Genomic DNA, 13,144 nt, shown 5'->3' on the forward strand with positions numbered 1-13,144 from the left:
TTAACCTACAAGTAGCTCTTTAAGATACTTTTCCAATGAGGCGTTAAGAACAAACAATTTAAAGTTCCAAAGTAGCAATTACTGCTGCACATTGTGATCTGCTTAGCACAAACAAGTTTTCAAGGCGTAGCTAAACATAATCCTTTACTAATGGCTAACGCAAAACAGTAGCTCAGGAACCCTTCCAAAAAGGATAAGAAGTTATTTCTCTTGTTCCTGAAGGGATCACCCAGAAGAGATTTTTAGGGTTACTCCCACTCCTTTGGGATTCTGACAACATCAGCCAGACTGCCTGTGTTATCACTGACCTGAAATCAGGATCAGATACCTCAAGAACAGCCTATTAAAAAAGTAATCAAGTTCATTTTACCCTACAACTACAGATCCTGACTCACGTGGTAGCTTAGCTGCACATTTTATGACAAGTTCAGTAACCATACTTGACCACAAATTCCTAATAACTGATGATGCAAAACAATCAAGCAAGACCTCTTCCTGAAGAAGACACATTTGACTTTATTTTTTCTTTTTACTTTTTTGGAAATTAAAACAAAACAAGTCACCTCAGGATCTGGCTGTAACAGCTATAACAGGATAATCAAACATTTGATAAGCACAGCTTTCCAACCTTACAGAGGGAACTTGTTGGTTTCTGCTTATCTCCACCTTCCTGTATTTAGTTAGCACAGAAGCATAAAAAGCAGCAGATAATCCTCAGACTGCTTCTGTTCTACCCTTACTGGGTTTCCAAATCTTTGCCATTCACTGGGAAGGGCACTAGAACATTATTACGTAGATATCGGACATAATGGAGTTGGCCAGAACAGTTTTTCTGTGTGAAGACAAAACTGCAGCATAAATGCATGACAAGGACTAGTAGAGTTTCTCCAGTAACTTAAATTGCCCCACAGGTAGCTGCTGCAAAGTCATTATAAACTCAACTGAGCAGAAAGAGTACCAAACAGCCAAGTTTCTGGTGTAATATGAAAAGAGGGCTACAAGAAAACTGGACAGGAAGCTATGTGGAAGGTACATTTTGGATCATGTACATCTGACACAGCTGGAATCCCCAACTAGCAAGTATAACAGTGTGTGGACTTCCAGGTTTGTTCTGGACACAGCACTGCTGCTTTTCTGAGCTACTGCACCTGTGCTAGGAAGTCATGCCAGTAAGCCATGCCAAAAGGGCAAACTGCCACTTGTAGGCCCAAACCAGCTTATGTAGAACAAGCTCAAATGTGCCCATATCACATACTGAGCTGTTCTTAGGGTTACAGAGCTCAGACCTACTCTGGGACCACCGGTGTAAGAGCTGCAGATATATGTGCTCTCTATTTCCCATACAGAAACTCTGGATTGCTCTAGGCATCAAACTTGGATTACTTCATATTAGTATATGAAGTAAACCTCTACCATTCTCCTCCAAACAGGATTGTTCCACTTCTAACAAAAGCACTGAGTGAGAAAAATCTAGGAAAGTCCTCATTCCTAACTGGTCGTGTTGCAAGAAGTGACAAAAACAATTACTCAAAAAGCAGCCACCACAAAAACTAGTACTGAAGCATACTGCCCTCTCATGAGCAGCAATATCAAGTGGGCAGCTATCGGAGTCCATGGGTTTGGCATCGATTCAGACATCCAACACGTGATACCCACCACCTACCACCAATAGCAGAACATTCAGAGGTGGTGTCAGACCACTATCAGCGTGGTGCCTTGGCAAAAAAGTTGCTAAACCAGGCCTTATCAGAAGAGCCCTGGATTTGAAAGTTAATTCCTCAGGTGGAGAGATACCAGTGGTGAGGGGAAGAAGGGTGAAATGCAGGAGGGGAGAGAGCAAAAAGCCATAAGCTTACCCCACCCTTCCTCTCCTTTACCTTGGGAAAATGAAAGCAGTGCAGCTGTTTCTCTAAGGCCTGGAAAAGGTGGTGGTTATCAACAACAGAAATGTAACTCACGTCAGAGCTAGGCAGATCAAGTTTTGTCCCACTTGAAAACTGACTTGCAGATAAAGTTTTAAACAGCCTTCCTTTATGTTAACAAAAAACGCCCAAACAACAAGAAAACCCAACAACAGAGTACGGGAATATTTGTTAAACGATATGCCTCTCACCTCAGCAAGATAGTAATCTGCTATGTCCATCAAACAGAGATATAATTACCTTACACAAAAGGCAGTATTTGAAACATGGCGATTTTTGCTAAATCAAAAGAGTAAGAGCTTGGACAACAAGAAATTGAGAAAGAAACCGGACCAGAAATAAAACCAGACAAACAGGTTCTACATTAACTTGTAACCTACAATAAATAGATAGCCAAGTGCAAAATTAATCAGCTTTTACTCCAGTGATTTTTCTCTAACTTCCACTTTGCAGCCACAATCAGCTACATAAAACCACAGTATGATGCACTAACATTAAGGCTTTGGATGTTGGTGATGAAATAACAGCTAGAGCAGGGGCCTGAAACCAAAGAACACTGATATTAAGATAATTACAGTTATGGCCACAGAGAACACATATCACTAGTCTGCATGTGAACAAACATTTGAAAAATCTTCAGCGTGTTCCCTAGCATTATGTTTTTCTTCTTTTATTTTAAACCTGCACAGTTGCAAACCCTCCCTGTGAGAGAAAGAAAAGCCCCAGACTTTCTACAGTCAAGGAGTTATATCATAAACCAACACCTTGTGACCTTCAAATGCTTTTCCTTCTGCCCTTTGTGCTTAAAATGCAACTATGCAAGAAAAAAAAAAGCGAGAAGCATGACCCCCAGTTCCAAATGGTCTGAAAAGAATAGGGTTATAATATTGCAAAGTCTGAGATCAAGCAGGTGGTTGTCATGATTTGGTCGTTTGGTAGCTCACTGGTTTGGCAAATAAATAACCCTACCACTCTCCAGCCATCAAGTCTCAATCACTCTGGGAAACAGTGTAGACATGGTTTTCTCCTGACCATTTTTGGACAAAAAAACAACTCAGAGAAGCCAGACTAACCTTTCTTTTAATCTTAAATGAACCCATCACCAGGAAAAATTAAAGGCCACCCTTGACAACTGATGTGAAAGGCCTCAGAATAAACTGTGTAGATGGGCATAGTAAATATTTCCTCCTCTTTCTTAAAAAAAAAAAAAAAAAAAAAAAAAACCACACAAATATGCTAGAGTTGTTGATGCTAATAAATATACCAACTTTTAGTCCAATTTATCCTCATTAACAATGAGACAAAGCATTACTCCAACTATAGACCATGCCCATACTTTTTACCTCTGGGTAGTGATTCGGCAAAGTCTGAACCAATTAGTGTTAAAACATTCTGTTAAAATTAAAGAAAACAAAACTCTTTAATAAAATTCCTGAAAACATCAGTATTGATCATTCTAGGATGAATAATATATTCGAATCATAAATAAATTATAAGTATTTCTGGTACTTGGAAGAACGTTTACACAGTTCTGTAAACTCCTTCATTAAGCAGTTTTAATGAAAATAAGGGTAAATAAAATCAGTAATGCACCAGCTATATGTGTGGTTCTTCTCTGCACGCGTGACCCTGGAAGAAACTAAGAATCAACATTAACTAGTAAACCTACAGTTGACAGAAAACTGTAACATACATTTTACATTTAAGGTGTGTAAAAACAGGACCTGTTCACTAGCCAATGCATTCACTAATGTTTACCATTGTTATACAAGACTATTCTGAATCACTCACTGAGAAACATGATATACTTAGTAGTATCCCTGCTATGCACGTTTCTTCCTCGAAGAGAAAACGATTGCAAACCACATTCCTTTAAAAAGAGTCTAGCAACGAAATCTAGACGAAGGGGGAAAAGGGCTCCCAGCAGCATCCTTATTTACAATCTGGTAAAGCAAATTAAAAAAGGTGAAATTTCCATTTCTGCCCATGTTTAAAAGAAGCAAAAAGCAGATGAGCTTGACCACAAAAGTTAATGACATTTAACACAAGTATCTAGACCTTTTCAATGAATACAACTCATTAGGTTAGAGCAAGCAAAACCAGCTCTTTTCAGATGACAAAGAAGGGTAGGGACTATATTCCAACTGCCAAAATCTGAAGGTAAAGAGTCTAGTTTATCAGCCAACTGACAGCTGAGTACATTTTCTTTAATTCAGAACCGGGAATACAGAAATAATTATTTTTTTAAGAAACATCTGGTTATTAAGAAGCCAGAATACCTCATGCTCCAAGGCCATCTCTAATTTCAGAGGCCTCCCCAGCCACCTTGCCCAGGTGCACATCCTGGCTAGGTCTTGGCTGCATGTCTGGATGAAGTTTCTGTTTCATACATCCCATACTACCACATGCCCTGATTTGCTCTGGAGACTTACTTTACTTTACATGGAAACAGAATTTATGGGGTACTCCTAGCCTAGGCAAGAAACACAGACCAGAACTAGAGTGCATCTGTCCTTTGTTGAGACAAAGACAGAGTATCATAGAAAGTGTGGGAATCATCTACTGAAATACCTGAAATGAAGATTAACATTTTAACAAATGAAATCTCAGTATGAGTAACAGACCTAACAAAAGAAAGAATGTTAAAAAAGTACTACCTTCTTTTCAGTGGGGCTTGAAGTCTTTGATACCAATGCTGCTTCAACAAGACCCTGCTCAAGTAAGGAGTCATATTTTATGCTTCTTTTTCTGTTTCTCCTCTCTTTGTTTGCTGGCTTTTGTTCATTTTCCTCTGACTGAGACACATCTGCACCATTGTCTCCACAAATGGAAGATTCAAAAAGAGGCTTTCCATTCATGTAGGTTTTAGTGATTTTCAGCTTAATTTCTGGAGAGCCATTCTTGATAGGAGTAGTGTTGGGTGGTGTTCCAACTCCCTTTATTTCCTGGGGTTCAAAGCGCAGCTTGGCATCTTGGGCCCCAGACTCACCATTAAACACACGAGAGGTTAGATCTTTCAATTTATCAGCTGGAATAAATGGAAGAGCCTCATGGCCATTATATTTTTGCATGACACCTTCTTGTAGAGTGGCAGAAAGTTGTGCTTTGCCCAAGTAGACTGAACACTCACGATTCACTTCACAATTCTGAGTTTTCCCATTGGTATTTCCAAGGATCTCTGGTACCTGCTTCATTTTGATGTAGTTAATTTTTCGAGTTAACAGTTGAGAACTTCTTTTGATGCTAAAGTCCATTCAGCCCAGATGTTTCCAGTCTTACACTGCTATATTAAGACAAAAAGACAGAGAATGTTTTTTATAATACAGAAGTGTCAAAAGCTATCAAGTATTCAGATAGATATGTCCCCACTAATATAAACACTCAATGTACTTCATTCAAGTTTTACTAAAAAAAGTGTTGCTTACAATCTTCATAACCAAAATACTTCAATATCTATTAATATGCATTATGAAAAAGTCCTAGAAGAATAAATTAATGAATCATCAATTTTATTAAAACAAAAGTAGAGAGCAAAATTACAGCTTTCATTTTACCAATCTACAGCTGAGTCTTGCCCACACTAATTACTTAAAGGTATTGCACTGTTTAACACAAGTAAGAGTTAGACCTAAGATAATATCATTAATAACAATGTTAAAACAGATGAGTTTATGTCTAAGAGGTTGTGCCAGCATAAAAACCCCACAGGCTGTGTTACTATAGCACCTACACCATGGACAGCAGCATCAAGTTTCTCTTCCTCACTCTACAAACAGGCCCTCAATCTTCCAATAAAGCACACCTCCTGAGGAAACAACACAGCTCAGTGTTCAGACATATCCCAAAGCATTCTGGCTATGAGAACAAATAAAAGGTGAGCATTCTGTATCATGAACACCAGCCCACTGGGAAACAGCTGATCCTTCAGGCCTGTGCAAACTTTAAATGGTCAAAACAACTGCTGAAGCTTCAGCTTTTTAATAACAATAACATCACCTAACACTCGTTTTTCATACAGAAATTTGAAAACATCCAACAAGCTAAAACTGCACTATTATCTGCCCTAGACAGGTTTTCTGAGGCTTCTAAAAGCTAACCCTGCCCATTTCAACATTATACTATGGTACCAAAGAAATGAATCTGGCAGAATGACTCCTTTGTGCTCCTAGACCAGGCAAGATGACCATTTTCATTTTTAAAATTCATATGCATAGATTCTTCATATTACTAGGTCCAGTGTATACATGACAGAGAAATACACCTTCATAAATATTATGAAAGCTCAGCACAATAATCATCATATCTATGACCAAGGCAACCAATTTCATATATGATTAAGTCCAAGAACTGTCACATCGCATCAAAAATTCATCAAATCTAGTCTCCCATGCTTCCAAAAAAGTGCAGTAAAAACCATGATGAATAACTATTGAATTATCAGTTGCTATGGAAGAAATTTCTTCTGAATCTCTCCACCTTGTTTATTAATGTACACAGTTACAATGCTTACAACCAGCATATTCCTGAAACTTGCACATTTGCTACCTCTACATCAGAAGTAGCAATGTACAAATGCTTGTTACTGAACATTACCCTAGCCTGGCAAAGCTTCTTAAGGGTGTCAAGCCTGAACTCAAAGCAATTGGAAAACACGATACCTTTTCATGTACAAATATTGGGGGGGGGGGGGGGGGGGCGGAATCTAAAAATCATAACTCCATCACTCCTTAGCAAATGCTCCCATCTCCCTAACATGCTGCTCTAAGGTACCTACGAGATAAAAAGGTATCTCTCCATACAAGCTATATAGACTCATTTGAGAGATGAAAACCATTCTCCAGGGCCAAACAGCAGCCTGAAAAGCTGGCATTAAACAAGGTAAGAAGAGCAAGCATACCTGAACTCCAAGTTAATCTGCGACAGGGAAGGTTCTAATATTTCTTTATCCAGATGAAGTCTGAATTACCAATAAAATCTCTGATAAAATGAGTGGAAACCAGCCAACTGTATTAACCCTTTTGAAGAGGAGTCAGAGGTAAAACGAAACTCAAGTTTCCACCAGAACACAACAAAGAACTCGCTAAACCAAAAGAAAACTCATGTACTTTCACAAGATCTTCTCTGAAAATGTGGACATGACACAGACTCTCAACCCAATTAATAATATGACAATGTTTCAAGCTGTGATTCAGCAGATTTAACTGAAATCATATTTTAAGAAACAACTGATGACAAATTCTATAAATCTCTAGGCAAAAGGCAATCCCATTACAGAACACGTGATGCTTATGGTTACAGAGATGACACCAAAATTCCTTAAAAAAAACCCAAGCCACTGAACTGTTGCAAAATCTGTACTTCCTTTCCACAGATTCTCAACAGATTAAACTAGAATGCAAAACACAAGATCTGATTTGGGCATTTAAATTCCCTCTACCTAAAAATAAGCCTAAAAGCGGGCAGCTTTTCTGCGGCTGCACACGCCCTCCAGTGGTTGCCTGAACCAGCCAGAGCAGCAAACACCACAGCTCCCCACTTCCCTACATGACAGACTGCTGCTAACCACAGCTTCTCACAAGAGGACCAGCACGAAAAATGCCTTGTGTGACTTCCTCCTGTGCATCAACTACATGGTTAAGTTGAAAAACATTTTTTAATATGGCTCCATTAGCTGTTTATTAGAGTCTGGATTTCTGGATCAAGACATCTACATTTTGTAACTCTGTTTTAATCTGTAATTCTACTAGTATTTTTTTTGCAGCTTAATAATAACTCTTACTCTCATCACTTATTTCTTTAAGCTAGAAAGCCATCAAGCTTGACGCAGACCAGGACAACTCAAAAAAAGCAACAAATAATCAAATTAGACTATGCTACTGATGTACTCAATCTCAAAACACTGGATGCATTAAAGAAGTGATAGCTTTAGAGTTTCAAAACACAAAAATCATCTTAAGAGTCACAGAATAACTTCCTGAGATCATCTATTCCAGCCCCCTGCTTAAATCAGGGCCAATGCAGATCAGGCTGCTCAGGCCCTTGTCTGCACAATGACCAATAAATAAGTGAAAAGACATGGCTTAAAGAAATCAAGTTACTCTCTTTGTAGCTAATAAACCTAAGGGTAGTAATTCCATATCACAAAAATATGAAGATGAGTAAGACTATACAGTGAAAGACTCTGAACTTTAGGAGTTACCTTGATTTGCCTAATATGTCTGAAGATACACAGCATACAGATTTTAGAACTTCGGTGAGCAAAAGTTCAATTCATGATTCTCGCTAATACAAGTCACTAAAAACAGCTGAAACCACTGAAAAAGGCCCCTCAAATTGCTAGAGCCTAGAGAGACAACAAATCCTGCAGTATTACTGGTAAAAGGAAGTCAGTGTAGTCAGGCCAATAGTAAATGGGAAGATGAAGACAAAGGCAGTAACTTGAGACAGTAAGAGTATCAGAACCAGTACATACAGATTACAGAATATGGAAAATAGACCATGGTTGTACGAAGATTTAACGGAGCCAAATGAGAAGAGGCTTAAAGTAAGAGGCAGAATAACGGGCAAAGATAACAGATGTGAGTACCTATAAGCAAATATTGTCCCACTGGGGAGATGAGACTTGTAGAGAGCAATTTGCAGGTTAGTCACCATCTCTAGGACAACTAATGGAAGGAAATTGTCGATACGCATCTCAGTGCTCCTCATAAAAAATAAGCTATGTTGTGAGGTCCGGTTAAACGGAAGAAGCTAGCAAGTCTACCCATCGGAATAACAAAGGGTTTCAAGAAAGAAGGGCAAAATTGACACTAGTTAAAATTTCGCACAATCTTTGCTATCTAAAATTCATGGTAGCACAATACCGTAAGCAAGAAAAAGGACTAGGCTCTTTGTCAGAAGAGGACAATAGTGCAGAAAAGAAGAAAAGGGGCAAGGAAAGAAAATGGTCAGCAACAGATAACCAAGCAGTACTGTGAGCTTAGAATTGATGCAAGGAGGTCTAGAAGACAGGACGTGAAAGAATGAAGCGAGATAGAACACTGCCAAGATCTGGTTGATCAGAGTTGCAAGAGCAAGGTCCTGAAGCAGCTGAGCATATGATTAGATTTGGTAGTTAAATTAAGTGCACTCATGCCAGACCACCATATCACATAGAAGCAAAAGCAATCCCTTATCTTTTTCTAGATGACTCTCTATCTATAGAAAAGGAAACCGGGGGGGCGGGGGTGGTTAGGGGAAGGAAGGGGACAAAAGCACCATACACTAGTAGCAGCTAATAAACTTAAGCTAGTATCGTCCCATATTGACTGTCCGGTGACCCAACAAGTACCATTTTCACTTACAAAGAGGAAAAAACATGATAGCCAAGGAGTCTGCTGAATAAACATGATATTTTGGCTGGAGAACAAATAGCTTTCAGTAAGCAAAAGAAGATTTGCCTTACCAGAGAAAGGTCTCTAGATATTTTAATCGGACAATGACAATCGGACAATCCTTGCAATACCTTTGTACACATTTTCATACTAAAAAAACCAGGTTCTACATAAGGCAAATTATTTTGCGGACATTTTAAATAATGTTATTAATTACTTGAAGGTCCATCATCTGACAGGAGTCATGAGCCAAATACAGTTAGTCTGCATGTCAGATTCCTCCTTCACTGTCCAGGCCACTATCACTTATGTGATATTTATTATTCATTTCTTCCACATCTGCTGCAATTTCAGAGATGCTTTTCTTGTGTGTCAGAAATAATGGAGTAGTCCATTCCTTCCAATTCTGCCAAAGGGAGTGAACAGAGTAAGTAATCAACAAGCGTCACTATTAAAATACCACTTTTGTTTTCTCTAAGGGTTTTCTTAAAGCCATTTCTCAGGTGAATAACTTGGGATTGGGGTGGACGGGGCAGGGGGATGGGAAGAGGGGGAAGATGTCACACCTAAATACAAATTCACAGTAAGAGAACTTTATCCACAAAAGCTATTTTTATTACCTACAAATCAGGCTTTCAGCTGGCACTGAAAAAGCTAATAGATGGCTGCTGCTTTTTTCTGTAAAGATAGTTTTCAGATAAGTCTTCTCCATTCTCTCATCAATTTTAAGACCAAAGGTTATTCCTATTTTCAGATCAGAATGAGACAAAATACTTACAGAGATTAGTAAAGTTATAACACATTCTTGCTAATACATTTGAAAACCTGAGTATACTTATTCACATTATCTTGTACAAACCCCCTAAAATACAGGTAGAGACGAGACATGTTGACTATCATGCAGTACTGTTCTTCATTATATTAAAATGATGAAAAATTACTACAGGATGCAACCAGAATTTACTTTTAGAAGAAAACACATAACTGAAAATTGCATTCTGGATTTGCCAAAAATTCTTTTACAAACCAGCTCTAGCCAGCAAATTCAAAAACATTATCTCTCATGAAGAAAACCATTACTGTAGTAGCTGACAGAAAAGTGAAAATAATTATACCAAAACTTTCTAACAGTTTACCACTAGTCTTCAAAAAGACTTAGGAAAGGGGGGGGGGGGGGGGGGGGGGGGGGGGGGGGAAGGAAACTTTAGTCCAAAGGCACCAATTTTGAGTTTAAAAGCACCTGAAGTAGAGACTTCACTAGTCTTGCAGTAGATACACAATGATTTCAATTAACCAGTCAGCTGGCAAGGCTGACCTACAAAGTATTTTTAAGTGAGTAAATGAAAGTTTCCTTACAGTTATAGTACATAATAATGTTTATATGGAGACATAATAAACATTTGCACAAAAAGATCAAGCATATTTTGAAAAATGTGTGAAAAGGGTTAGTGTACTTACAGTTGCACTTATGCTTATTTGCCACCCAATTATTTTTGAAAAAAATTAGTATCAATCTTTTCTAATTTGTTCTGGGGTTGCTTTTTTTTTTTTGCCGCACTGGATAAAATTTTAGAACTTAATTGTTACAGCCTATTTTCATCAACTGAAACAATTATTTATTGCCTTCTCATGAAGGCAATAGGCAACACCAGCTTGTACAGCTAAGAACTGTAGAATGGCAAGCAAAGAATTTCTTCACTTTAAATATTACTTGCTACTGCAGAAAGCAAGCTTACAAAACTTATGGACTTGACTTTTTGTTCCTCCTCAGGAAAGGCTTTTGCAGCCAACCCTCGCTGCTGAGGATAAGGCTAGAAGATTCTGTAACAGGACTCCTCCCCATTAATTCATTTTCTTCAAAATCAGAAGAAATATTCTTCTCCACTGCTGCAGAAATTTAATTTTGTCAGTTCCACTCCTGCAGCTGAAGGTGGGTGGTGAAGAAAGGAGACAGATTTGAGTAAATTCAAATTCTTGCAAAACATTGTATTTCTGTCTGAAGACAGAATACAGATACTACTGTGGTGGGACCACAAATCAAATAGAAAAGAATTGCTTCTGCTCTGCAGATAAGCAGAGAGAAACACTGGTGCCTAAAATGGTAGGAATGACTGGATTTACCACCAGTATTTAATAAACACTGAAAGGTAGCCCTCAACAGTTGCTTAACAAATGGCTGAAAGTAAATTAAAAAAAGTTATGTTTTCAAATGCAAACCTGAGACTTTTCTGTCTCCTGGAGAGTTCCAAATGGTTCAGCTGAAGGGAATGGCCCCTTTCTAGCAAAACAGGACTCGACAATTCAGTACAGCCAGAATACTCATTCGGTCTAGGTCTTTACTCGCCAATGAAATGATGTCTGTCTTTCAGGTGGGCCAGAGTTGTGCATCTGGCTTCTACTTAGCTTGGGAATGAAGAACCAAATGCAAACTCAACTAGCTCAGCACTTAGGTGCAGAGTTCCTTCCTTATTTACGCTGCTTTTTCACCTGGTCCAAGCCTACTTCAATTTCCCACCCCTTCTTTAATCCCACTACTTTTTCTTTTCAGCATCCTACCTCCACTCCTTGCACATATCTTCAGGACCTGGATCCTCTGGTTCTACATAATACTCACTGCAGTAGATAAACGCACTATAATCTGTTTGTTTCCTCTTCACTGTGGCAAATGATTCTGCCCTTATTCCCGCATGTAGTCATGACAGCATAGCAATTGCCTGAAGCTTCACCGAGAGTATCATGAAAATTTCCGATCGTGCTAATTCTGAGAAGTGAAGATCAAATCTGGGATGACACCACAAAATAAGTTATCAATATAAGTAATAAATCAAAGTGTATTATTAACAAAACATTATCCGCTACACCTCTACAGAAATAAACAATGTTGCCCAGATCAGACCAGACAGCAACTAATTTTAATAGAGGATACAATCAGTTTGCCTAGACCCTTAAAACTCTGCTATCTTTTGTCTATCGTGACATTAAAACCTGTTCACCCAAGTGAGTGGATTTAGATTCCAGAAGCACACTTGGTGCACTGGAATCATTCTAAAAACCAGCGTTGTGACGTTGGTGATATATGAGGCCTTGTCAATTGTATGAAAGCCTAGCTATATGCATACATAGAAGAGTATCATAGTCTTTATCACAGAGCAGTATTTGGCCGTGTCTTCACATTGGACTGGTAACGTACCTCTCTAATGTGGACAGGTAACATGTAAAAAATATATATTTCTTTCACCCAGTACATTCAACTTCACATCCCAAAACATTAAGTAAAGAACTGGAAGGTAAAGTTCAGAGGTCATTAATACTGACTCAACAGCACTATGAAATTTTACTTATAGACTTGCACCTTTCATCAAGAACTGTATATATCCCTATCTGACCAATAACTATATCTAGAATGTAATCCTGCCCATACTGTGCTAATTCTCGTCTACTTTACACGTAGACTGTAACTATATACGTGAGACTATGTTAATTATTCCATCAATGTATTACCTTGAAACAAAACACACACACAACTGATGTATGCCAGGAACACTCAAACAGGGCTCAAGACTTGGAACACTAGACGCTCCCCAAACAAATCCAAACACTTGCTATTAAGTGGTCTTTCTGGTTCGGACATTATTTGAAGTATTTCCCTGGGCTGGGGCTTTAACATGCTCTTGCCAAAATGCATTACCACCATTTTCATGGTTCTTAACTCCCTTTCTGTTTCTTTTGCTATGTCTACATCAAGAATCTCTCCAGAAGAGCGATTAGCATAACTGTTACAGGTAAAAGGTCTGGAATCTGAGGCAAGTTTTAGGTTTCTGCAGATATAGTGTAGCTCACCCATTTAAC

At 38.5% G+C, this 13,144-nt stretch overlaps 1 protein-coding gene across 5 annotated transcripts in view; it reads right to left on the minus strand.

Annotated features, from left to right (window-relative positions):
• Positions 1-13,144, minus strand: part of NSD2 (nuclear receptor binding SET domain protein 2) — a 105,025-nt gene that overhangs the window by 59,797 nt on the left and 32,084 nt on the right. For 4 of the 5 annotated variants that reach the window (XM_049797436.1, XM_049797442.1, XM_049797421.1 and 1 more), the window contains exon 2: positions 4,580-5,205. In XM_049797436.1, the coding sequence (XP_049653393.1) occupies positions 4,580-5,176 (597 nt within the window). In that variant the 5' untranslated portion in view covers positions 5,177-5,205. Of the gene's footprint in view, positions 1-4,579; positions 5,206-9,512; positions 9,702-9,915; positions 10,158-13,144 lie in introns of those variants that run through there. The other variant, XM_049797427.1, reaches the window with a different exon arrangement.

The sequence above is a fragment of the Accipiter gentilis genome, chromosome 3 (genome assembly GCF_929443795.1).
Source record: "Accipiter gentilis chromosome 3, bAccGen1.1, whole genome shotgun sequence".
NCBI classification, from domain to species: Eukaryota; Metazoa; Chordata; class Aves; order Accipitriformes; family Accipitridae; genus Astur; species Astur gentilis.